Raw genomic sequence first — 22,694 nt, forward strand, 5'->3', positions numbered from 1 at the left:
GGCCTAAATGACTAGATACCGCCCGCTTCCGGTAGGAAGTAGACTCGTTTCGATAATTCTTACGAGTGCTTAGGTAGTAATAGAGAATGTAACATGTTTTTTTCTTTTGCTTTACCTACCCAAGCACACAGGATGTGTTAAAAACAGCATATTGGGCCAGTAAAGACGGGTTTGCTTTACAATAGAGGCTCTGTGTAAAACTAAACGAAAACAATTAGACTGAATAGCAGGTGTTCATCAGGGACCACTTGGTTAACACAAGTTGTATTGTTCGTAATTCTCGACACATCTGTATATACAGACTATTATTGTATCTCTTCTAGGTGGGCATTGAGCGAGAGAAGTTGTTTCCATGCTTTTTGTCTTCGTGTGACTGTGACATCAGCATATCCCCGGAGCGTTCACATAGCTGTGTATATAACGAAATGATATGAAAAAGGAGCAAAACAACACTCAGAACTATTCCATGCCTAATAGACAGAAACTGGTGCTGGCAACCCGCAATCTTGCTTGAGGAGAGCTTAAGACGTAGGTCGGTTATCTATATTTATATCTAATTAGCAATGGTATATTCTCTCCAGAAACCAGGCCACACAAGTGTGCCTTGAGCTCTATTAATAGAATAAGACATGTCCTCTTCTAACCTAGCACAATAATCACAGATACGTTACTAACATTAGAGTAACATCAACAAATTATTCAAGGCTTCTAATAATGAAACCTAGTTAAGTACGATACACCAGTCGACGAATATATTCTAAACTCCTAATCTGAGATCGAACATGATATTGCACCTAGTCAGCACGAGGTATAGCAAACAAGACAATACGATGCCCTTGGATAATAGTACCCAGGGTTCTGTCTCTTTGCGTATTTGAGAACAACTCTATGTGTGCTTTGGCCCCCAAAGTGCCCTGTTTAGCAACTGAAAATGTATCTCGTAGTGACAGAAGCCCAATATGACACAAACTTGACATGTCTCACTCATTAACCCCTATATCAGGGCTGGTAAGGTATGTATCTTGGTTATGTACCCCCTTTTCAATTCACACAATGCCTAAACATCTGATCATAATTCCATTACCACGAGAACAATGTATGTAACACCTAGTGTACATGTTTTCAGTCATGATTTCCGTGTAACCTATCCACAAAAAGCAACAAAAAGGGGTGATTTGTGATAACAAACTACCTAGGATTAGGTCATTATGTTTTATATAAGAAACCGAAATACCGTATCAAACAAGTGACTTTAAAGGAGACACCAGGATAGAACTACACGAAAAGATACCTATATATCATCGAGATCTTACAACCATATTATCGCCTTTCTTACTAAAACCCATGTCACATCCTCAAAGCCCCAGACGCAATCTCACCCCAAGACTCATGAGTCATTACACACATATTAATCACCGAAAAAAAGGAATAACTTAGAAGGGGACATAGTACGGGAAAGTAGTTTTACTATTTGCTGCCTAGGCCTATAACAGGCCATCGATGCCTCTGTACGCTCGCCAAGTTGCAAGCAAATCCAGGTAGAGCAAAAAGCAAATATCATATAGCCTCACACGCATGATTTTTCTCTGCAATTGCACCGCAACATACTCTATTATCGCCTGTCCCGCTACTGCTGTTGCTCCATTCACCTTACACCAAGGGCAACCGGGTGATGGGATAGTATATGGTATATGTGTAGGTGGTGGACTATGGGACAAAAGATGAATCTATGATTAGTATTTCACCCGTCCTCTGCCTCTACCCTTTATGTACCCGCTTCTTTCCCAAGAGGCAGTCAGATACAAGAATGGTGTATCCTGCTGTCGTGGCGCTTTTCCAACATCCATCATTGTTAGATGGAGTCCCAAAATCCCATGGGCTCGAAACATACGAGACATTCATGGGTGGCGCTTCCCCCCTAGAACGAGTTTCGCAAGGGACTCGGACGCAAGGGTCGATAGTTCTGGTACCCTGGACACCTATAAGACAAGCGTGAGCGTGCTGGACTCTGTCGTACCGGACGCTGTCGGGCTGGAATCTGTCGGGCTGGAATCTGTCGTGCTGGAATCTGTTGTGCTGCAGCTGGGCGCGCCGTATGGGAATGCCTTTCCCTATGACGAACTGGTTGGGAACGCACATTCTAGGTACCCTCCACCTTTACCTTGCCCCTACTTCGTGTGGAGGACAACTCTTCCTGCTTACAACACATTAGTGATTAGCCCTACGTTTTTAAGTTGTGCATTATATTTGACAACTCACCTCAGCCTTCCTCTTATTTCCGGTTGTTGGCTCCGGTGTACCCCTTGCATACACCGGCGTACTTCCGCCATCCTTGAACGCCTCTCGATAGCAGCTGGCATGATAAATCTTATTGCCAGTCTGCATGGCGTCTGCCCACACAAACTCCTGAGCGTCATCTAGCCATCTTGTCTCGAATTTCTCTTGGCAGATGCTACACACGCTATTTGCCAAGTTGGGATCGTCAGGGACAGGTATGTACTGTATCTTGGGTGTCTTCGGAGCGAAGGTGCCTGAGGTAGTATTAGAATCACCGGGAGGAGCGACATGATCCTCGTCGATGGTTTCTCTCGTTTTGATCCAATCCTAGAATAATATTAGCTACCCATCTGCCGCACATGATTAGATTGGGATTACTCACCACTTCGTCGACTAGCCAGCTTCGGTGCTGCCCTCGTTTCTCAGCGTCGGCAATTCGTTGGTTCACGTGGAAGTGCCAATCCATGTGGGCGGTCTTCCGTTTCTTGCCTTCTTCATCTTTTGTGAACCGGCGCCCACACTGCGTACACTGAGGCCCCAAAGACCCAAAAAGGAAAGGAAGCAAATGAGGGCGGTATCTATAAGTTCATTAGTACCGGTTTAAACATAGTTTCATGTGGGGGGGCTTACTGCTTCAGTGACGATGGCCGGAGGATGATGTCTTGCGTAAATGCCTCAATAGTCATAGGCCGGTCGGGCTGATTGTTATTAGCCATTCCTAGAATGGCTAGGGAGGGCGGGTATGACTTTGAGGGGGGAGGGCGAGGGCCTGTCGCTGAAGTACCCACTGGGTTGGAGGTCGGAAGTAGGCCGGCCTGCCTCAACATGTCCATCAGTGCTTTAGGGTCTGAGGGCGGTGCCGGTTGAGTCATAGTAGGCTTCTGAGGCTCAACTCTTTGAGCTGGGGTATGTATAGCAGCGGGGGGAGGGGGGTGAACATAAGGTGCAGACGCCTGTGGTGTCACTGAATTTCGTGCCACCAAAGCAGCCAAAGTGCCTGCACCGAATAGAGTATCCAGAGAGACCTTTGGAGTCGCTGCTGGAGGAGGGGCTACAGCTACAGATTGTGGCAGGGGTGTAGGTGTAGTGGCAGGATAAACCTGGGGTGCTCTTATGGTCACGGCAAGATCAGTTATTTGGTTCTTTATAAGCATTATCTGATCTTGTGGCAGGTTCTGCGTCTGGAGAATCGATTGTAAATCCACCAGAGCCTTCAGTCTCTTCTGTATACTAGGTTCATGTGGACTTTGTGCCAACTGAGACTCGGAGGCAGTGATGAGTCCACGGATATCTTGTTTTAAAGCTTCTACGCTGATTCCAACCTGTGGTGTGCCATAACCTCCTAGCTGAGGATGGTGATAGGCCATTTGGGCCTGTGTTGGTTGTGGCGTAGATCGAGACTGTGGGGGTATATGAGTCTAAATTCAATATTAGCTATATTACCATTGTACGCGGTATTTGGACACCTACCGGATGTTGTGAGTAGCTGGGTTGTGCTACCGGAGTGGGATTAGTATGGGAAGAGCCATTGACTGCGGGCATTGAAGTCGGTGGATAGCCATTGGCTTGAGGTGTATGGGCATTTGGAGGGGTAGGGGTTTCACGATAAGGCACACCCCGACTCATTGGTCTCCCACGACCAAGCAGTTGCTGCTGATTCCTCGTGTACTCCTGCTGTGCCTGTAGCATAGTCGTTCTTGCCTTAATCAGGGCGTTCTCGATGGGTCGCGTGACGTCTGGGGGGAATATAGGTCGGTTATCGAGAGAGCCTTGCACAGGTTCCTTCCACGTCCTGAGCATCTCGTCCATCTTCCGCCGGGTGGCCATGTCAACCGAAGCGTAGGCATCCATGAATGTCTGGTAGAGCCTTTTGCTAAGGAAGATCGTATATGGTGTGCCCACATTCTTGACAATGCTGTCAAGGACATACAAAGCTGGGAGTTTCTTTTGAGGAACGACCTATAAGCACCTGTTAGTATACTAATACGTGTATACACGTTATATTGTCCCTAGTTACAACGTGACATGTAAATGAAACACGTATGATGTACCACAATCAGAGGAGGGGAGGAAGGGAGGAAGCGTGAACTTACTCGCTTGATGTGCTCTTGAAGAGCTCCAGAGATAGCGAGGGCATGCTCAGTATTCTCTCTTGCGATTAGAGTAAGGTTATTGATTTCAGCGCGAGCAAAACCGGCGAGGTCGTCGAGAGCGTCACGGAAATCGGCGGCCACAGCCTCGGACTCGGATTCGTGCGACATGGTTGCTGAATTAAATGGAAGTAGAAAGGGATTAAGATGAGGAAGGTGCTATTGAAGGGTAATGTCGCCAAGGATGGTGTCAGGTATCGTAATATTAAAACTCGTTAGGTGGTGGTTGTTGTTCTTCAATGTGTAGCACTGGTGCAGGAATAATCGTCGAGTTCCGAGGTAATGTCGTAAATGCTATAGCCACTGTGTGTGTTTCGCATTCAATGTTCTCATGAAAGAAAGAAGACAAGTGGGAGAATGGAAATGCTAGGCAGTTCTTGGTTGACTCTCCGAATTTGCCAAATTGTGGTTCAATACTGGAAGACTAGGTATTGAGCATTCAAAACCATCAACGACAGCCTTCGCGAGGACCCCGCTACGCCGACGGGGCCTCCGGGCGAGAACTACGCGCGCAATGCTTTTTAATGATTCTTGCTAAGCCCTTACTCAGTATAGTGCTAATCGACAAATGTTTTGAACGCGAACGCGAACGTGAACGTGAACGAAACGAGTTGAAAATCAACTAGAGCGTGTTGTTGGTCCGAGGACAGGAAACGGGTTAAGAAACAAGGTTGGATGGCGTCGATGTTAAAGAAGGAGTGAAAGAGAGATGAAAGGCCGTTGCGAAGAATGAACAATTGTTTTGAAGGTAGGAGGAAAGTAGAAGTATTTGCTAAAATAAGCGAAAAGTCCAATTTCAACAAAGTTGTCTTGGGTTAAAAGTTAGAAGGTCCAAAGGTGCGCAAAATAAATTTGAGGTTATTGTAGTGGTAGGAGATGGGAAGCTTGGGTCGATGAAGTCCATGTATGTATGTATTGTACTAACCTTAGTAGTACACGGAAAAGTTACATGCACTAGAATAGTAGAATCACTAGTACATCGGAAAGAGTATTAGTTATGTACACAGTACTACCATTGATCTAGTACCAGTGACATGAATGTGGTTACTGCGGTAATAAATTCCTCGGTACACAGTACGAGGATTATTGAATGACAATGAATGGAATTAGAAAGGTCACGTGCGAACCTATTGAAAGACATCAATACGTGATGACTCATCAATAGTACTCTACCTACAGTAGTACCACACTGCAGTTCATGTTACTTCAATCTTCAGCATTCATCACACTTCAAAGAATACAACATTGAATCAATTTGCATAACGGAAAAGAAAAAGTCATAATTAATGTATCGTCGTCCAAGCCATGCATACCTCATGCCACCTAATTACCTAATCAATGCTATAATGAACCCATTGGATAAAATATAAAAAAAGGAAATAATGCCTGTTGGCCCGATTCAGGGTATCTGCAAATCAACCGCAACGCCTCTCCTCACTGAACACCGTGGATGTCGTTATGCTATGAGTATTCAGTGCCTACCTAGGCTGAAACCCCCTGGCCATTCCATAAAGGTCGCGAGACTCATATCCTATTCTCAGTAAAGCGATCAAGATGGCTGGCCTCACTGTATCGGCTGGCTCTTGATCCGGCATTGTAGGCAGGGTGTAGTGCGGTTGGGGGACGCTTCACATCGGGGATGATCGGGCTGCTGCGGTCATCGACGATGGGGAGCTGGTCGTCCTGTCCGTATTCGACATCGCGAGTAATGGGGTGGCTGATCTTAGGTTTGGCAGCGCCCTTTCCGAGGAACCATAGGCTCTTCGTTTTCTCCTTGCGAATCGAGTTGCTTCGGTAGCTGTCATACTCCTCGGTGAAGTTGACATCCCTGGTAGTTGCGCCATTGCTACGAACCTCACGAGCGTGGACACCGTTGGTTCGGTTGCTAAAGATGAGCGAGGCCAGGATGTTGGTGACGCCGAAAGCGATGGCGATAATACCGGATCCCATGATCGCTTGCCAGGCCTGGAATGGTACGTTCTTGTTGTTGTAGGTGTCATTGCTGAGCGCGCCCAGATGATGACTGCCCATGAGAATCATGGCGACACCGAGCCAGGTGAAGCCACGATTCTCACCAATGACGGGCCAGTTCTCTGCAATGATTCTCTTGCCCAAGTTAATAGGAAGCTCGGTCCACAGCAGGAGACCGGCGACGGCGATAACAAAAGCCAGGGAAACGTCATTGAAGAACTGGAAGCCGTTTGGCATCTTGGCGAAGTACATCATAACTCCCGAAACGAATATAACGGCGAGGAGAACGGCGATGTTACAGTAGCGAATTACCTGAAGGATGACGTAGGCAGAGCCTTGGAAGCCGGAACCAGATTTTATTCCCACCATCTTGAGGGCCTTGGTAATACCTAGTGTGATATCTCTAGGTATATAAGCATTAGCGTTTCGTTGCTTTGGTAGCATTACGGGGTTCTAGAAAAAGGGAACCAACCGTTGAAACTGCCAGCAGTTGTGAGTTTTTTTTTCTTTAATACAAACGAGGAATCTGGCTAGCAGATCTGGAGATTTCGATCGAATGAACGTGGGTTGGCGGAGGAGATTTGGTCGAGAAGAGACGTGGAAGGAAAGTTATGCGTGTGAGGGAGGGAAAGTGAGGCGCTGCCAGGCGCATCAACAAAAGTTTTATGGGGTTTAAGACAATGAATGAAGTTGAAGATATTGGTATTATGTGAGTCCGTCAAGGACAATGGGTCCTTGTCACTCCAGGTCGATGTACAATGAAAGTTGGCAGACCAGGCGCTCTGGATCTTTTAATAATTGAAAAAAGGAAAATTTCCTTTAAAGAAGGGTTGTAAGGAAAGATAATGATTTAATAGAACAATCGAACAATAGGAAGACCAAGGACCTGACCTAGCAGCTCTTTTCGGGGCGGCATCGATGTTTCGCATTGGGCAGTTGTTTTTGGCCTGGCCAATGGACGGTCTGGAGGGTGAATGGTCTCGGGCTCGATTGTAGCCTGAGGTGCATCCTTAAAGGAACTCGAAATAGCTCAAGCCATTGGCCGGTAAGTGCCCGTGAATTTCTTAGGAGCCGGTTAAGATCGAAATATCTACACTCGCCAAAAACCTAGCAAGGATTCATCCCTACCCATTATACTAGGTTAGGGTTAGAGGGGTACGAGGACCTGATCTTGGAGATGAATTGCTTGCATCCTCCCGCGATGCAGGTGGGTGAATCAGTTCCCTTCGTCAGTTTAGATCAACACCATGCAACAATCTGCTTGGCGAACTGACACGAATCACAAGTTTTAACGATCCACGTACTATGATAATGAGAAACCGGCAGGTAGGGTATGTGATATTGAACCTGCAGCGAAACCTCACCTCATCCAATGATTTCAAGACGGTGTTGCTCCTTTGAGCGAATACATCGTGAGAATTGGGTTGGGACTACAGATCTATTGGCTGACAATTCTCTAACATTGTTTCACGCCCAGATGTCGTTTTTTGGCCTATTTCCCATGTAACTACACATATAATATCGATCATGAATAACCCCACCAAGATCCTTAGCTAAATGGTAATATATTCATATAATATATTCATATAATATGTCGTATGTACCGCGAACACTTTACAGAATAGATTGAATGTTCATATTACAGTAGGCACCCTTGTGTAAGTTGCGATAAAAATATACATAGTTATGATGCATCCCAGTCTTCATGTCTGCGGACTGTACTATGTATTACAAATATAAAATATATAACTGATCTGTTTCACTACAGAACGTATGGGCTTCAGACCGATTTCAAAGAGATGACCAGACATGAATGATGATACAGACCTATGTGGTACACATGTCTATTAACAGACATCTGGAAATCTGAAGAGTGATCGAATTCATCCACAATTGAAATGCTCCAGGTACATATGTATCCTTCGAAGAGTTCAGAAGGATTCAGAAGGTCTAGTACCCGTTTTGCGGGCCAAATAGGCGATTACAATGCAGCATGATTGGCTCAGGAGTCTCCCCCGTGGGTTCTGGCGCCCATGCTTACAGGCATTTACAGTTGACCAGGCCCACTGAAAAGGGTCTGCGCTCCAAGCAGCTAAACGCGCCCACAGCGATACATACCCTAGGTACCTAATTAAAGCTGACATTACAGCTGACAGCGCGGCTCTAAGTGGAAACCCCACGTCTCTGTCTCCCCCTAAACCCCGTACCTTTTGCTCTTTTTTCTCCCGCCTATTTTAAGGAACCCAGGCGGCTAGACGCCTACATGAACCAGCCTAGCCCTGTATCCCTTTCTTTTTCCTCCTTACACTACACTAGTCAGACCCAAGTCAACCCAACAACTCTTTCTTCCTCCTCGCCCACCCTTTCTCTTTTTCCTCTCTACCTCCGACAAAGGGCAACCCCGACAAACAAAGCATTTCTTCGCTTCGCCTTCGCGTTTTATCAAGCGCCGCTCTACCACACACCCCTTCTTCATTTTAAATCTCGTCAAACAAACACGAAAGCCAAATAAACGATGGCTCGCGGCAACCAGCGTGAAAAGGCGCGTGAGAAGAACCTCAAAGCCCAGGCTGCTCAGGTAAGTCTCATCAATCAACTTTTCTTGCCGACCATCTCGACATCCAACAGCCATAAAAAAAAAAAAAAAAAAAAAAACCAGGCACTGTGGTATAAAAAGTGATCGTAGCATCCATACTAATCATCTCTCTCTCCCTCCTACAGAAATCAAAGAGCGGCAAGACTGGCTTCGAGATGCAGCGCGACAAGGAAGCCGTCGCCGAGATGATGCGCAAGAAGCAAGCTGCTGGTAAGATTTAACAATCCACGATCACCCTACCTACCTACCTACCTACCTACCTATCCACCTATATCTACCTCACCTCCACATAGACCGCCTATCCATGCACAACATACCCCTACACACCCCAACCATATGATGGACAAAATAACTGATACGATCCCCCTTTCCTAGCCGACGCGAAGAAGCAAGGAGCCGGAGACAAGAAGTAAAAAAACCCAAACGTAGAGGCAGGCGTGCGCGCAAGGAGAGAAGTTATTTATTAAACTAATATAGACGTTGGGTGTGTGTGTGTGATGATGAGGAGGAAGAAGAAGCCGTTTTCACGATATCACGACACATAGGCGAAATTGCCCTTTTTTTAGCAGGATCTCCGGTTCCGAGACGTGCTACGGCGTCTGGACATTTCCCACATTTTCGTTCCTTGCCCTTCCTTCCCTCTTCGTCGTTGATTTAGGTGAACGTGATATATAGTCCAGCACCTAATATAATCTAAAATCATTTGTGACTTAGACGTAGCGTAATAACGTATTGACAGTTTTGGTATTCAACATAATAGCATCACAACACACAAGTTTAAAGTAATTAAGCAAGACAATCGGCCAATCAAGTCAAAGTGAATCAAAAGACGCAAGGTTACGATATTAAACAGAAGTAATATTTTACTTCTTATGATGACCTATTAAGTGCACCTATATAGTATACGATCCAGTCATATTGTTCAAAAAAAAGCCCCCAAATGCCAGGTAATATCGAAAAAAAGAAGTCTAGGTAGTCATTCAGGTTTTAACCTCCGGAAACATGGGACCATCTCGCTCCCTGCAAGCAGCTAGCAAGTTCGCCTCGGTATCATACTCGTGATTCCCCCCAAAAACCGGACGCCACTCCCATTATTCCCTTAGGCTTCCATCATGCCGGAAGGTAGAGCTCCTGTTACAAAGATGATGAGCATATTGTCTTCGGAAGACAGATCTGATTGGAAGAGCTACTAACCTGCGAAGCCACCGAAGGCACCTACACCTTGGGCCTGTACAGCGGGAAAGCTGCCAGCACCGCAGGTAACAGCGCAAACACAAGCACCGTTCTCCATGAGGCCAGAGCCGGGGGTGACGCCAGAGGGCATCTCGACAGCTCCTGTGGCAGCAGGAGGCGCGGCTGCAACAGCCGAAGAGGCGGCAGGGGCAGTCTCAGTGGCGTTGCCGGTGATAGCGCTGCCGGCTCCGGCACCATTCTGGGCAATGGCCATTTGCTGGAAGATAGCTTGGGACTTCTCAGCAGTAGGGTTGATGGAGAAGGTCATGCCCTTGCCGCAGTGACCCTTCTGCTTGCAGTAGAACCCTATTGGAATTGGTTAGTTATGAATAATTGCATGTGAATGGGAAGATTTCTACTCACATAAAGGCTCAGTGGTCATGACTTGCATGGCAACGGCGGGAGCGGGGGAGACGGTGTTGTTGGGGTTCGCCTGGAAACCAGAGTCCATACCACCCTCCATAGCCTTGCAAGGCTCGGCGAAAGTTGATTGAGTAGCAGTGTGGTTCATGCTCATGAATTCGAAGACGACCATGTCGCCCACGTTGGCCTTCACCTCAGCGGGGGTGAAGACGAGGCCGGCATCGCCACCAACCTGGACGTGGTGTGTTTGTATCGCGCCAGCGACGGCTGTGGTGGTAGCACCTTGAGCGAGGGTATCGGTTCCAATTACTGTTGCTTGCGCACCAGCGGTAACTGTCTGGGTTACGGTAACCTGCTCGTGGAGGGTTGTGGTCTCGGCGTTGGCTCCAGGGTTCGCCCAAATGACAATAACCTGAGTCGTGCTTCCGAGAGAGACGCCTTCTATCAGGTTAAGAACTTCACCCTTGGAGGCTTCACCCTTCATGTGGCTAGTCCTCTTGTGTTGAGGGTAGACATTGTGGACGGCTTTAGCGATGGCCAGAGGCGCAACGGCTAGCGATAGAGCTGCGGCGTACTTCATGATGTCGATTTAATAGGAATTAAACGTAATGTTTACGGAAGGAGTCGTTGTAGATGGAAATTCCTGAATAACCGTATTGGACCTGGCAAATGAGATGCTGTAAAGGCGAGGGCCTGCTCGTAATTAAGAGAATGGATAGTGATAAAGCACACGAAGCACAGAGAGCGAAAAGAAAAGAGCGTATACACAGAACAAGTCGTCTTTAGAGGAGTGAAGAAGAAACAACCCACCTTTGGGCCAGAAGGGGGACCTCGTTACTTAAATCGAAGATGAAGATCCATCAGGTCTTGGAGCGTGCCCTGGCATCCTGACATCTTGCCTCCTTGACCAGGAGTTGCTCTCGAAACAGGTCTAGCAAAACCTCCGTGCAGGATGCAACTGGGTATGCCTAGGTATGCCTAGGTATGCCTGCCCGGGGCCAAGAGTAGCCGATCTCAAAGTGGAGTTGTACACAGATGGGCGGCGTTCGGAAGAATGTCATTTGAACTGTTTAGGTAGTTAGGGTATTAGTAGTATACCCTAGGTACGACATACTAACATAGTATGTAGAATAAGGCGGTCCTAGAACCAGGACGGGTCTGGCGGCACCAAGGTATGCCATGGGCTTGGGTTACCTTAGATGCTTAGAGTTAGGAGGAGGTTGTGACAGAAATGTCTCGGATGGTGTTTTGACCCTTCGCCTAAACAGACTTATAGATCAGGGGTACAAGGATTAAATGTCATAGCTCAAACCCCAACTTACCCTGGTAGGAGGAGTCTCTAATCCTAAATTGATCCATTCTGTCAATGATTTACATATGTGTATACCAAATGAATTGAAATAATTACTACCTTCGAGTTATGAAATGAGTTCTTTTTAAGATTTGACGGTGAAGATGGATTTTGAAATGAGCCAGCCGTGTGAATACTAGGCATGTATCATCCATCACAAGGCCCAGGTAGTAGCAGGTACTACTAGTACCTAGTAGTACATAGTTAATAGTCAATGTTGAATTGAGTTTTGTTATCCACCTAAGGCGTCCTATAAGATGTCAGCTATTAAAGTTGACTTTTAACTGACTTTTACTGACTTTTAGCTTGCCGTACTCCGTGCTTGGCAATTAACTTATACCACATGCAAGCATTAAGTTCAGTTGTAACTTGTCAGGGAGTCGGGATCAACCTTCAACTATTCCGTCCTTTACTATGCCGTACAACATTGAATAGTGACATCAAAGTTCACATTGAATATTACATACATATTAAGTACTGGCGCTTATGTCCGTACTCTAGAATCTATGGATGTAAGAAAAGGGGACTTCCAAGTTGTTACCGAACCAATGCAACAGTCCTTGGCATGAAACGTGCATGTTTCCTTCTAGTAACTAACTATTATCTGTAAGAGCCTAAGAGGAGATCTGGGGCCCTGGGGATAGTTAAGTAACAAATCCTTGTTATCATCTGAACTTCTGGAACACATGGGATTGCATGGGATTTCTGTACCTGCTTAAGGGCCAACCTTATCTTGTAGTATTACTACAATAGTCTACATATCACGCTTATGAAAATATCCCTGCCCTCTAACTACATACTTACTGGTTCTTCCGCAAAGTATGCTGCTTCTTGACTAGTCTCATTTACTTTGTACAGCTTCCTTTGCCATCCTTCCAACTTCCGGCCTCATGGAGAATTACCATGTGTCATCACTGTCATGTGCTAAAAGCGCGCAATGAGTTGAAACTGGCGGCCTCTAGATAATAGCTGAACCTATACGACGACATAGTATAATACCGACTGCCATAATATCATAATTCTACATAGTAACTAACTATGTTAGAGTGACTTAAGCGCTTAGATGTAGGAGTGGTAACGAAAGTGCTGTTGACTGCCCATTCCAAGTGTTGGATTTGAGATTGTCACTCTGAATAGGATCATTCTTGAATCTCACAAGGGGGATTCCAACAATTCACAGCTTTTGTTTCTTGTTCAATAAAAAGAAACAAACCTATCACGGCTAGGCTGTTATTCAAAGTCCGGAATAGGGAAGAGTCTGTTCATGGTTTTCATGAGTAACATGCATATATACAGCCTTGACTTGATTCCTCCTTCCATCCTCCCTCCTCCCTCCTCCCTTTTCCTCCTCATCGTTTATTACTACCTATGTAGTAATTTGTAGTGCTCTGTTGGACTCTTTCCAACAGCTACAATTGATGCGTTACTTGTCGCATGCCCATTACAAAGCGTAACCCAGATGACAACGTCACCATCCTTAAGAGCGTTCCTCAGAAGGTTGTAACGCATGGCGTTACGAATCCTTGTTAATCGAGCCAATCCCATGAACGATTTTGCAACGACTGTAGATCTCGGGTCGACTTGCGCACCCTTTAGACTTATGTATTATTTTTCACCTCTTTTCAGATTCTTGTTGAGGTGGCTCTTGTTGGCGTTGGCCTTCGTAAAGGCCGGTGTAATAGCCTGCGTAGTACCATGACATTAGCAGTCTCTTGAGACCTTCGTCTTGCACTATAGTATAATCATTAGTTAAACGTTGTCTCTGGTAGGGCTGTTCCTTATCGCGACAGGTCAGGACGACTGGGGCTCGTCTGATGCTCACCTGAACCTAGTAGCCCTCCAGGGCCGGGACCTCCACCAAGCGGATGGCTATGCTGGATGGTTGACTTTCCGTTCTCTTGTCTTCCGTCCTGTGTTTCGTCAGAATCTTGGGAGATCTAAGCCAAGCTTTATTGATCACCCGGAAGATTTTCTGGGGGGAGTAATTCAACTTAGTCTGGATGATAACTTACAGTGGTGTCCCCTCTCATTTCGGAATCTGTTTGGGGACCATCACGGGTTGACGGTTCGTGGGCTTCATCAGCCCCATTCTTGGCATCCGAAGTAGTCCTTGAAGGATCTTCTGTGAGCATTTGAAGGCTGCTAGGAATAGGGGAAAATCATACGCACTGGTTAGAGCTTAGAAGATCTTCCACATTACCTCCATTTCTGTGGATGCTGTGATATTTCTTGACAACAGTGGTGAGCCGCAGAGTACTAATCAGTTTGATGTGCGAGATCTTGGAAGTACCTTGTATTCTTCTAGAGCATCATCCCACGATCTAACAAGGGTTGAGTCATCCCAAATCTCATCGTGGGTTAGTGGTTCCTCAGATGGACTCATCTTGACGACTCGTCTCTTAATGAGTGCACGTGCGAATCAGTCCCGTTGTTGTTGCTGCTGATGTTATCGCTGTTTTGAAGAAAGAAATGATTGATGTTAGAAAGGTCACTATGTAATAGTTATTGTGAAAACCAATCTTAGAGAGGAAAGGAGTGTTCAATGTTGTCGTAGACCAAGACTTCTTCTCTGGTTCGCCTAATTCGAAATTGGCAAATTGTGAGTTTCTCGCATGCTCAAATGAATTATTTTTATTTTTATTTTTATGGTTAGGTAAATGAGGACTTAGTTTCACTGAGTATTGTTGATATTCACAAGGCACCTTCAATTTGAAGCTGCTTCAAATAGTTAGTTACTAACTACTGTAATTCAATGTTGTATGCACGGTCCACAGGGCACAGGCTGTACCACGGTCCACTGTACAAAATTCAAATACCTGGACAAGTACCCGGGGAATGTGGGGTTCTTTCTTTCACCGCCAAAATTTGTACGGCAGAATCCCCAGCGCAAAGCAAAAGCGCAAAAGGAAAAAGAAAAAAAAAACCGTCCTGAATTGGTACTTACATATATAGTACTCAACAACAAGGAACTCTGAAGAAAAATACTCATTTAAAATGGCACCAGAACTGAGAAAGAGAAAGCCCAAGGGTAAGTTTCTAATCCAATTGATTTAAGATGCCAATCCTCTAATATTTTTTTTAGAAGCTGTCATATCGGCCCCGAAGCCCTTGTCTCAAGCCAAAGCCAAGGTTCCTGCTGTTAAAAGAAAGGGTGAGCATGAAGTGTCATATTCTCGTATACTTCCTAAGCTTATACCAATGATTTAGCTGCCGATGATGCAAGCCCAGTCTCGACGAAGAAGTCAAAGCCAACGAAAGATGCTAGTCGATCGAAGAAAGCTATAGCATCCGATGACCGACCCGTTAAGACGAAGGCTTCCAAGAGCGCGCAATCCACAATCCCAACAGACAAAGCGGATAGTGAGGCGAAGGACGAAGAAGAAGAAGTGCAGTCATCAGATAACGAACAAGACGATGCTCAGGCTCTTGCAAAGGTTTATGACAGCGATGACGACAGCGAGGATGCTGTGACTGATGGCGATGTCACCTTTCAAGAGGGGCAAGACGTAGGCGAAATTCCGAAAGAATCTGCGAAGCTGCTCAAGTCTGCCAAATCTGAAGATAGCGAACGTGGTGTTGTATACGTCGGTCGCTTGCCGCGTAAGTAGATCAATTCATTCTCAGACGGGCCTCAGATATTAACGATTATAGATGGTTTCTACGAGCGTGAGATGCGCTCTTATTTCTCACAATTCGGCGATGTTGAGAGACTCAGGATGTCGAGAAACAAGAAGACAGGAGCCAGCAAGCATTTCGCTTTTATTGAATTTGCTTCTGCGCCCGTTGCAGAGGTTGTCGCAAAGACTATGGATAACTATCTTCTTTTTGGTCGAATACTGAAGGTTAAGGTCGTTCCAAAGTCGCAAATTAATGAAAATGTCTGGAAAGGTGCCAACAAGCGCTTCAACAAGATTCCTCGAAGCAAATTGACCGGCAATGCTCTCAAGAAGCCACTATCAGAATCAACATGGACGAAGAAGATCTCTAAGGAAGAACAGAAGCGCAGTGAACGAGCAAAAAAGCTACTGGACATGGGCTACGAATTTGAGGCGCCCAAGATCAAGTCTATTGATGAAGTAGAGCGAGTCCCTGCCGAACTTGAAGGTACGGATGGTGAGGCGCCGAAGGCTGTCGAGGCAGCTCCTGAGGCTTCAGCCCCCGTGGCCGTCGATGTTGAGGAAGAACAAAAGACTGAGAGCAATGAGTTGCCGGACAGTGAGCCAGCTGTCGAGAAGCCTGCTAAAGCGAGCAAGCAAAGCACGGCCAAGTCAAGCAAGAAGGCGGCAAAGAAGTCATCTAAGGCTAAGAAGGTTGCAGCATAAGGGTTCTAGGGCGTATCGAGTAGTTTAATAAATTCATGATGATTTCCTATATTCAAGCACTGGAGGTTCATTGTCGTTGTTTTCTGTCTGTCTAACCTAGTTATTACATGCCTACGTACCTCATTCGATATGTAGGTATTCTTATCATATTTGCGCATAGCGAACCCGCCGTACCATTGACTAAGTCGGGCAGACACCGGGATTTTGAAAGGCAAATATCATTCTACTTCAACTAGAATTATGAACCAGCCATCAGAGCATCACAATTAAGTGGCGGCAGCTTCGATTCCAAAAGGATCCAGTGAAGATGGTAAAATATGTGAAGAAGAAAAGAAAGATCCTAAAATGTTTCAATTTTTTGAGATCTTATGGGTAACAAAGATTGACCAATCAAGTGACACATGTGGATAACCCTATCTTTTTTCTTAGTTCAAGTTGATTGGAGATGTCAGCGGGGCTTATGTACAATACACTAGTTATACATATTCATTATGAAGATAACTCTGTTTGAATGCAATCCCCGGGAGGTTAAAGGACAAAACGTACCTAGGTATGCAGGTATGTAATAATATCCATAATTAATTCACACCAAAGGTCCATATGGCTACTCTCGGTTGACCTTGCGTCTAAGATTCCTACTAGGTAGTTACCTAGGTTAGATATCTTAGTAGGTATCTTAGTAGGTATCAATATTGATACATGAATGTCGTTAGCTTCGGTTAGACAACTTCGTGTCTGCTGAGGTTAAGTCTGCTATATTAGTATACCAGGGTTTCTAGCTAGGCTGTTTTTATTTTATTTACAACTCTAGACTTCTTTGGATGTCACTTCTAGATGGTAACTGATGGTCTAGACCCTGATAGCAAGTAGTAGTTACGTAGATGATGCATTTCTACTAAGCTACATTACTTACTAACTACAACGTAATAATACAAGTATGATAATAGTTACAAGTATCATTGAATATACATAGGTATACATGAGCTGAGTCTCGAATTTTGTCACAGAAGTGCACGTGCTGGTCTGAATGTGGTGCTATTATATAAAGGGCGATAAATGAAGGGTACTACAGGCGGATAAGTCCCCCCGCGTTACAGTGGTTGGTAGCTGCTGAAGTTGCGTGTGCAGGTACATTTCCAAGGTTATTCAATCAATCGACGGCGATTTGATTGGTCAGATGAATTTAAAAATAGTTAACCTTAACATTTGATGCTCCAAAGTCAATTAACTCGAAAGGGCTTACGTGTGGAAATTGTGGATTCTCCATTTACAACTGAACGGCGCAACTTTCTCTCAATCATCTTTCAAAACTCAACCTGCGATCTATGAATCTACCTAAGCTAAACACCTTGATGCCTCTTAAATAATCTCATAATGGCACCTACCGAGCCATCGCAACAATTAAATACAGGTCAGTCATCAACCATCCCCCTCATTATCCCGCACGTCCAATCTAATAACTGACCCTTCATCCTTCAGTTGCTAAGAAAAAGAATAACAAAAAGAAGAAGAACAATGCAAAGCCAAAGCCACTTGACGATGGCAGTACACTCCCAAATACCATGCCAGATGGAGAACACGCTGAAACCCCAGGGAATGAGTCTGATGACCCAGACTCCTCCATAATAGAGGTGAACTTGACCACAATCTTCCTCAAGCCTCATATCATAAGGATGGGACTGACTTAGTCTCCAGGATACACATAATGAATCTACAAATGGGCATGCTACGTCGCCCACCACCAATGGCTACTCTAACAAAGAGCCCAACTCACAAGAAACGGCCGAACCCACAGATACAAGCGCTAGGCTAGATGCTATAACGCAAGAGCGCGAGGCTCTGAGAGCAGAGGTCGAGCAGCTGCGGAAACAACTTGAAGGCATACAAGAAACCCACAAACAAGAGGTCACTCAGCTCAAGTCGGATCTAGAAGAATCCGAATCCGCAAAAGAGCAAGTAGAAGAGCAGTATCAAACCCTCATGGGTAGAGTCGAGAAAATCAAGGAAAGCGTTGGCAACAGATTAGCCAGAGGAAAGGAAGAATTAGAAGAAGCAAACCAACGTATCGAAGAACTAGAAGGCCAGAACGAGGAACTTCAAAAGAGCGCACAAGATCACCAAGATGAGATCGAAAAGCTTAAGGCCGAATTTCAAGATACTATGAGAGAGTTAACCGGTTTGCGCAATCGGAGTAACTTGTCGCTTCTTCACACAGAGAAGGAGAAGGAGGATCTAACGCGACAAATCCGGCAGCTAAGGGAGGAGGCAGAAGCGGCTAAGGACGCAATGGGTGACTGGGAAGTGCTCGCAATGGAGGAGCGGTCGATCAGGGAGAGTCTAGCTGAGAAGGCTGCAGCGCTAGAGGAGCAGCTTTCGTCCATGCGAGAGAGCTACGAACAGATTGCCTCGGAACGAGATACTCAGTCGCAAGCCGTCGACAGCCTTCAGAGAGCACTCCAGGAGATCCAGGAGGCCCGTAAAAAGGAATTGCGCGAGATGGTCGAGACGTCTGAAGAACAACTCCAGGCCCTCAAGAAACTTGTTCTCGACGCGGACTCGAGAGCTACGGAAGCGGAGAAGGTCAAAGCCACGTTGCAAAAGGAACTTGAGCGCACAGCGCCTTTCGAAAAGGAGGTCAAGGAGAAGAATCTCCTCATTGGCAAATTAAGACACGAGGCCATCGTCCTCAACGATCACTTAACTAAAGCTCTTCGATATCTCAAGAAAACCAAGCCCGAGGACAGTATTGATAGGTTAGTTCTACTATACCGACGCAACCGCTTATGGCAAGCCCACTGACACCGTATAGACAAATTGTTACCAACCACTTTCTTCAATTCCTCGCTCTTGACCGTTCCGATCCCAAGAAGTTCCAGATTCTCCAGATCATTGCCGGTCTTTTGAACTGGACAGACGAACAGAGGGAACAGGCCGGGTTAGCCCGACCAGGAGCCTCTAGCAATTCTCTACGCCTGCCAAGTTCCCCATTCCACAGGACGCCTAGTACGCCGTCTCTCAGCGCGGATTTCTTTTCCGAGCCGACGCCAACATCAGCTAGTAAAGAGTCCCTGGCTGATTTATGGGCTGGGTTCTTGGAACGAAGCGTGGATGAGGCGTCTCAAGATGGCACGTCGAGAAAGGGAAGCATGTCGAGTACAGCTGGCACGAGACCGGATACGCGAGGGACTCATTAATTCTGGTAGTAGCGGCCTATCTCAAGCCCCATACCTACTTGTATTATCCTGCATCAGTATAATGCATTTTTTACCTATTCCCTTTCTCTCCTGTTTTAATTTTCCTTATTCTACCCCTTCCTTTCCGAGTACCATCGACTCCATGTGACATTAAAGCTCAAAGCATACACCATCCATCCAATACCTATATTGTCATTTTCACGGCGTTCATCGGGATACCGGCGGGAACCCCAAGGAAGGGGAGAGAGGAAACGACCACATGGATGTGATATTCTGATAATTGGCAGGAGGGGACGACGACGAAGGGACAGAGCAGGGCATGGCATGACATGGCATGATAGGGCAGGGTTATTTCTATCCATCGAACCAAAGCGGTGGTTGCCGTACTTGGATTCTTTTTTCATTCCCATTCTCCCATTCCCACCCCAAAATCATCGAGGCTTCGTTCTCATATCCGCTTCAGCACCGGCCTAACCTACCTATTAGTTAGGTAGGTATTTATGAACTTCTCTAGAACGAGTGGCGTCTCGTTCTAGGTTGCAACCAAAGCCACATACCAAGCCCACCAATACCAAATCAAAACCAGCCTTGTGTCCAGTAGATAGGTACCTAGTTTTGCTACATTGTACCTAACCTAGTCAGTAAGTCTCAGGACAGACTTACTTACCTACCTTACGCAAGAGAAAGGAAAGGGGCACAACACAACAGAGAAATAGTGTGTGTATATGTAAGTGTGTGGGAAAGGGAGAGCGAGAGAGACGAAGGAAAGGAAGAAAATCCCAATAAGGAATTCTTTCGTACTTGGGTAGATTTGGATCGAATGTACCATCAAATTCGCACATTTACCACAAAGCGCACTATCTGCCTATCTAACCTAACCTAGTATTTTACTTCATATATCGTGTGCTATGTTATGTTGCCTTGAGGTCTAGGTAGGTAGGTAGGTAGGTAGGTAGGTAGGTAGGAACCTATATATGGGTTTTTAACCAAAGTTGTTGATTTGATTTTCCATCATCTATCTAGCATATCGCTATAGTACGTACATGTAGAGTACCTAGGGTATGATCTCGCCTTTTCTTTACTTTGGGGTTGATTTGATTTGCTTTGCTTTTCGCTGTACCTATTTTTCTATCTTGTTATACATAACAGCCACAAGGCATTCTATCAAATATCCTCTAGGGCTAGCTAGGTGTTTACCTAGGTACCCATGTACCGTACCTACTAACCTACTAAGGTACGTACGTAGGTGAATAAGGGGGGAAGGCATTACACCCATACACACTCTCTTTCATCCGACCGTCGTCTGTGGCGCCAGGTCCTCGAGACGCGGGATCGCTGAACTTGAGTAGGCCTCGGCATCGCGCGTGATATCCTCTATATTGATGCGGTTTTGGAGGGCGTCGTTGATGCCCTCGATGACCTCGCGGTCCTCCAAGGCGGTGCTCATGAGGCGCCCCTCGGTCTGCCAGTAGGTCTGGATGCGTTCGCGCAGAGCCTCGTCGCGCATCGTGGTGTTCTTTATGATGCCCATGGCGCTCATGCGCCCCTTGGCCGTCTGTAGCTGGCGCGTTATGGCCTCGACGCGCTCGGCGGCGCTGATGGGGGTCACGAAGGCGCGGTTCGTGCTGGAGAGGTATAGCAGCGTGGCGAGGAGGAGGTCGAGAGCGCCGAGACCTAGGTACCGGAGTATGCGCGAGGTCCAGAAGAAAAGGTCGAGGCCCTCTAGACGGTTGATGCGCATGTTTGCTTGGTAGTTGTAGGTACTCACTACGGACAGATCGATGGTTACACCTAGTATCATGAGAACCGTGGCAGTGGTGCGCCACTTCGGGCCGACGGGGCCAGCGAGGAAGTCGGAGGTTGCGACGGATAGGATGATGAGGTTAACGAGATGGGGAATTAGGAGCGTCGGGACCGCATAGTAGAAGTAAGAAGCTGGGTCGTCTGAGGTGCAGAAGGGACATCGGGCCAGGGCCTCCGGGCCGTAATGGAGGTATAGGGCGCGGGACTCCATATTGACGAACTTGGCGCGCAGGGAGTTGTCATCGTCGGTCAGAATATTGTCCGGGCGCAACGAGGCCAGACGGTTGAAGAGGACGTCTGTCGGGATCTGTAAGCGGGATTGGGTGCGAACGAAGATATTCTCGGGGGAGAAGTAGGGGATGAGCGCGCGGACGATGAAGACGAAGGCGCCGGCAGCGAGGACGAGAAGAGCTCTGAGGGCCTTGGGAGGGATCGGGCGCACCGTGACGCCGGCGACTTGGGGCTTATTACGAAAGCTGCGGTAGTAGGAGATGGCTTTAGGTAGGAGCATGGGCCCAAAGAAGATGAGTAGGGACTTGATTCTAAGCAGCAATGATGTTAGCATTTAAAGTGTACATACACTGTTAACATTCGATATATATATATATATATATATATATATATAGGTAGGTATATGGCATAGACATCAAATGGCATTAACTTACGTCCCCCAAGGAATCGCCATGATGTCAGTTCAGCCTTGTAGTGGTTTGTATGCAATTATAACATGTCTGTCAAGGTTTCATTTGATCATTCATTCGATCAGTATTTTAATGAGAGGTTAAGTATGCGGTATACAAGATACCGTATTTAAACAACGTTGGTCAAATGTTTCCATGGGATTTCGAAGGCCAGCTTGGCCAGATGGATAGATGGATGATGTAAAGAAAGTCAGTACTAGACTACTAGGTAGTAGGTACTATGTAAAGTCTTATCGGGTTTAAGTTAATAGTTATCTGTTTGTTCCCTTTCAACCTTTCAACGGGTTGTAGCGGATCGTCACTGCTATATTTAAAGCTATTTAAAAGGGTAAGCGAGTTGCTAAGCATTAACTTATGGGGCAACAGGATTGAATGGATTGAATGGATTGACCTGTGACGCGGGGAAGGTCTATAATTGGCTTGTGCCTGTTTAGTACCCATATTATTTAATTACTAGCGTACATATTATTCCTCAGGATGCGCTTAAATTCTTGGGAATTTCTTACTACTTACATAGTTACAGAAAACTCTTCAACTCTACATCTTCCTTCCTGTTTCTCACCTTCTGTTCTATTTTATTCAGTTTTTGCAATGCAATGCAACTCTCAACCCATACTACCTACCATGTAGTAGGTACGAGTCTGAGTATGCTCCCCCATTGGCTACAAAGCCAAACAAGATAATGGATGAAGCAGTCAAGTATTTACTTGTATTATCATATGTGCCTTACTTC

At 46.0% G+C, this 22,694-nt stretch overlaps 8 protein-coding genes across 8 annotated transcripts; 3 read left to right on the forward strand and 5 right to left on the reverse strand.

The window, feature by feature from the left end:
• Positions 1–1,979: 1,979 nt before the first annotated feature.
• Positions 1,980–4,538, reverse strand: GGS25DRAFT_519277 (uncharacterized protein; the record flags this gene model as incomplete). Its single annotated transcript, XM_049263675.1, has 7 exons — positions 1,980–2,111; positions 2,162–2,194; positions 2,260–2,604; positions 2,660–2,855; positions 2,908–3,695; positions 3,748–4,236; positions 4,371–4,538. The coding sequence occupies 7 exons, from the start codon at positions 4,536–4,538 to the stop codon at positions 1,980–1,982; spliced, it is 2,151 nt and encodes a 716-aa protein (XP_049118745.1).
• Positions 4,539–5,951: 1,413 nt separating this feature from the next.
• Positions 5,952–6,767, reverse strand: GGS25DRAFT_519278 (uncharacterized protein; the record flags this gene model as incomplete). Its single annotated transcript, XM_049263676.1, has 1 exon — positions 5,952–6,767. One exon carries the CDS (start codon positions 6,765–6,767, stop codon positions 5,952–5,954), a length of 816 nt encoding a protein of 271 aa, XP_049118746.1.
• A 1,851-nt stretch (positions 6,768–8,618) lies between these two features.
• Positions 8,619–9,799, forward strand: GGS25DRAFT_480868 (uncharacterized protein). Its single transcript, XM_049260119.1, has 3 exons — positions 8,619–8,976; positions 9,120–9,204; positions 9,370–9,799. Exons 1-3 carry the CDS (start codon positions 8,914–8,916, stop codon positions 9,405–9,407), a joined length of 186 nt encoding a protein of 61 aa, XP_049118747.1. The 5' UTR covers positions 8,619–8,913; the 3' UTR covers positions 9,408–9,799.
• Positions 9,800–10,093: 294 nt separating this feature from the next.
• Positions 10,094–11,170, reverse strand: GGS25DRAFT_519280 (Cupredoxin; the record flags this gene model as incomplete). The annotated part of the gene is made up of 3 exons (XM_049263677.1): positions 10,094–10,125; positions 10,189–10,533; positions 10,591–11,170. The coding sequence occupies 3 exons, from the start codon at positions 11,168–11,170 to the stop codon at positions 10,094–10,096; spliced, it is 957 nt and encodes a 318-aa protein (XP_049118748.1).
• A 1,998-nt stretch (positions 11,171–13,168) lies between these two features.
• On the reverse strand, positions 13,169–14,699 carry GGS25DRAFT_480873 (uncharacterized protein). Its single transcript, XM_049260120.1, has 5 exons — positions 14,232–14,699; positions 14,111–14,169; positions 13,954–14,050; positions 13,764–13,851; positions 13,169–13,672 (listed from the first exon to the last, which is right to left on the reverse strand). Exons 1-5 carry the CDS (start codon positions 14,322–14,324, stop codon positions 13,554–13,556), a joined length of 456 nt encoding a protein of 151 aa, XP_049118749.1. The 5' UTR covers positions 14,325–14,699; the 3' UTR covers positions 13,169–13,553.
• Positions 14,700–14,811: 112 nt separating this feature from the next.
• On the forward strand, positions 14,812–16,573 carry GGS25DRAFT_176188 (uncharacterized protein). Its single transcript, XM_049256596.1, has 4 exons — positions 14,812–14,969; positions 15,024–15,092; positions 15,149–15,541; positions 15,593–16,573. Exons 1-4 carry the CDS (start codon positions 14,936–14,938, stop codon positions 16,261–16,263), a joined length of 1,167 nt encoding a protein of 388 aa, XP_049118750.1. The 5' UTR covers positions 14,812–14,935; the 3' UTR covers positions 16,264–16,573.
• Positions 16,574–17,637: 1,064 nt separating this feature from the next.
• Positions 17,638–19,457, forward strand: GGS25DRAFT_519283 (uncharacterized protein; the record flags this gene model as incomplete). The annotated part of the gene is made up of 4 exons (XM_049263678.1): positions 17,638–17,674; positions 17,743–17,894; positions 17,959–19,016; positions 19,073–19,457. The coding sequence occupies 4 exons, from the start codon at positions 17,638–17,640 to the stop codon at positions 19,455–19,457; spliced, it is 1,632 nt and encodes a 543-aa protein (XP_049118751.1).
• A 963-nt stretch (positions 19,458–20,420) lies between these two features.
• On the reverse strand, positions 20,421–22,263 carry GGS25DRAFT_480878 (uncharacterized protein). The gene is made up of 2 exons (XM_049260121.1): positions 21,926–22,263; positions 20,421–21,802 (listed from the first exon to the last, which is right to left on the reverse strand). The coding sequence occupies exons 1-2, from the start codon at positions 21,943–21,945 to the stop codon at positions 20,746–20,748; spliced, it is 1,077 nt and encodes a 358-aa protein (XP_049118752.1). The 5' UTR covers positions 21,946–22,263; the 3' UTR covers positions 20,421–20,745.
• Between the last annotated feature and the right edge of the window lie 431 nt (positions 22,264–22,694).

This window comes from Hypoxylon fragiforme (assembly GCF_022984875.1).
Source record: "Hypoxylon fragiforme strain CBS 206.31 chromosome Unknown GGS25scaffold_3, whole genome shotgun sequence".
Classification (NCBI taxonomy): domain Eukaryota; kingdom Fungi; phylum Ascomycota; class Sordariomycetes; order Xylariales; family Hypoxylaceae; genus Hypoxylon; species Hypoxylon fragiforme.

Excerpts from the sequence above, each read along its gene's own strand:
- GGS25DRAFT_480868 (XM_049260119.1), top strand. The coding sequence starts at position 8,914 with ATGGCTCGCGGCAACCAGCGTGAAAAGGCGCGTGAGAAGAACCTCAAA. Across the intron at positions 8,977-9,119 it reads TCAAAGCCCAGGCTGCTCAG|AAATCAAAGAGCGGCAAGAC; the intron begins GTAAGTCTCATC and ends TCCCTCCTACAG. Across the intron at positions 9,205-9,369 it reads GCGCAAGAAGCAAGCTGCTG|CCGACGCGAAGAAGCAAGGA; the intron begins GTAAGATTTAAC and ends CCCCTTTCCTAG.
- GGS25DRAFT_480878 (XM_049260121.1), bottom strand. The coding sequence starts at position 21,945 with ATGGCGATTCCTTGGGGGAC. Across the intron at positions 21,803-21,925 it reads ATGGCGATTCCTTGGGGGAC|AATCAAGTCCCTACTCATCT; the intron begins GTAAGTTAATGC and ends ATTGCTGCTTAG.
- GGS25DRAFT_480873 (XM_049260120.1), bottom strand. The coding sequence starts at position 14,324 with ATGAGTCCATCTGAGGAACCACTAACCCACGATGAGATTTGGGATGAC. Across the intron at positions 14,170-14,231 it reads ATGCTCTAGAAGAATACAAG|AAATATCACAGCATCCACAG; the intron begins GTACTTCCAAGA and ends ACTGTTGTCAAG. Across the intron at positions 13,852-13,953 it reads AAATGAGAGGGGACACCACT|GACGGAAGACAAGAGAACGG; the intron begins GTAAGTTATCAT and ends GACGAAACACAG.
- GGS25DRAFT_176188 (XM_049256596.1), top strand. The coding sequence starts at position 14,936 with ATGGCACCAGAACTGAGAAAGAGAAAGCCCAAGG. Across the intron at positions 14,970-15,023 it reads GAGAAAGAGAAAGCCCAAGG|AAGCTGTCATATCGGCCCCG; the intron begins GTAAGTTTCTAA and ends TATTTTTTTTAG. Across the intron at positions 15,093-15,148 it reads TCCTGCTGTTAAAAGAAAGG|CTGCCGATGATGCAAGCCCA; the intron begins GTGAGCATGAAG and ends CCAATGATTTAG.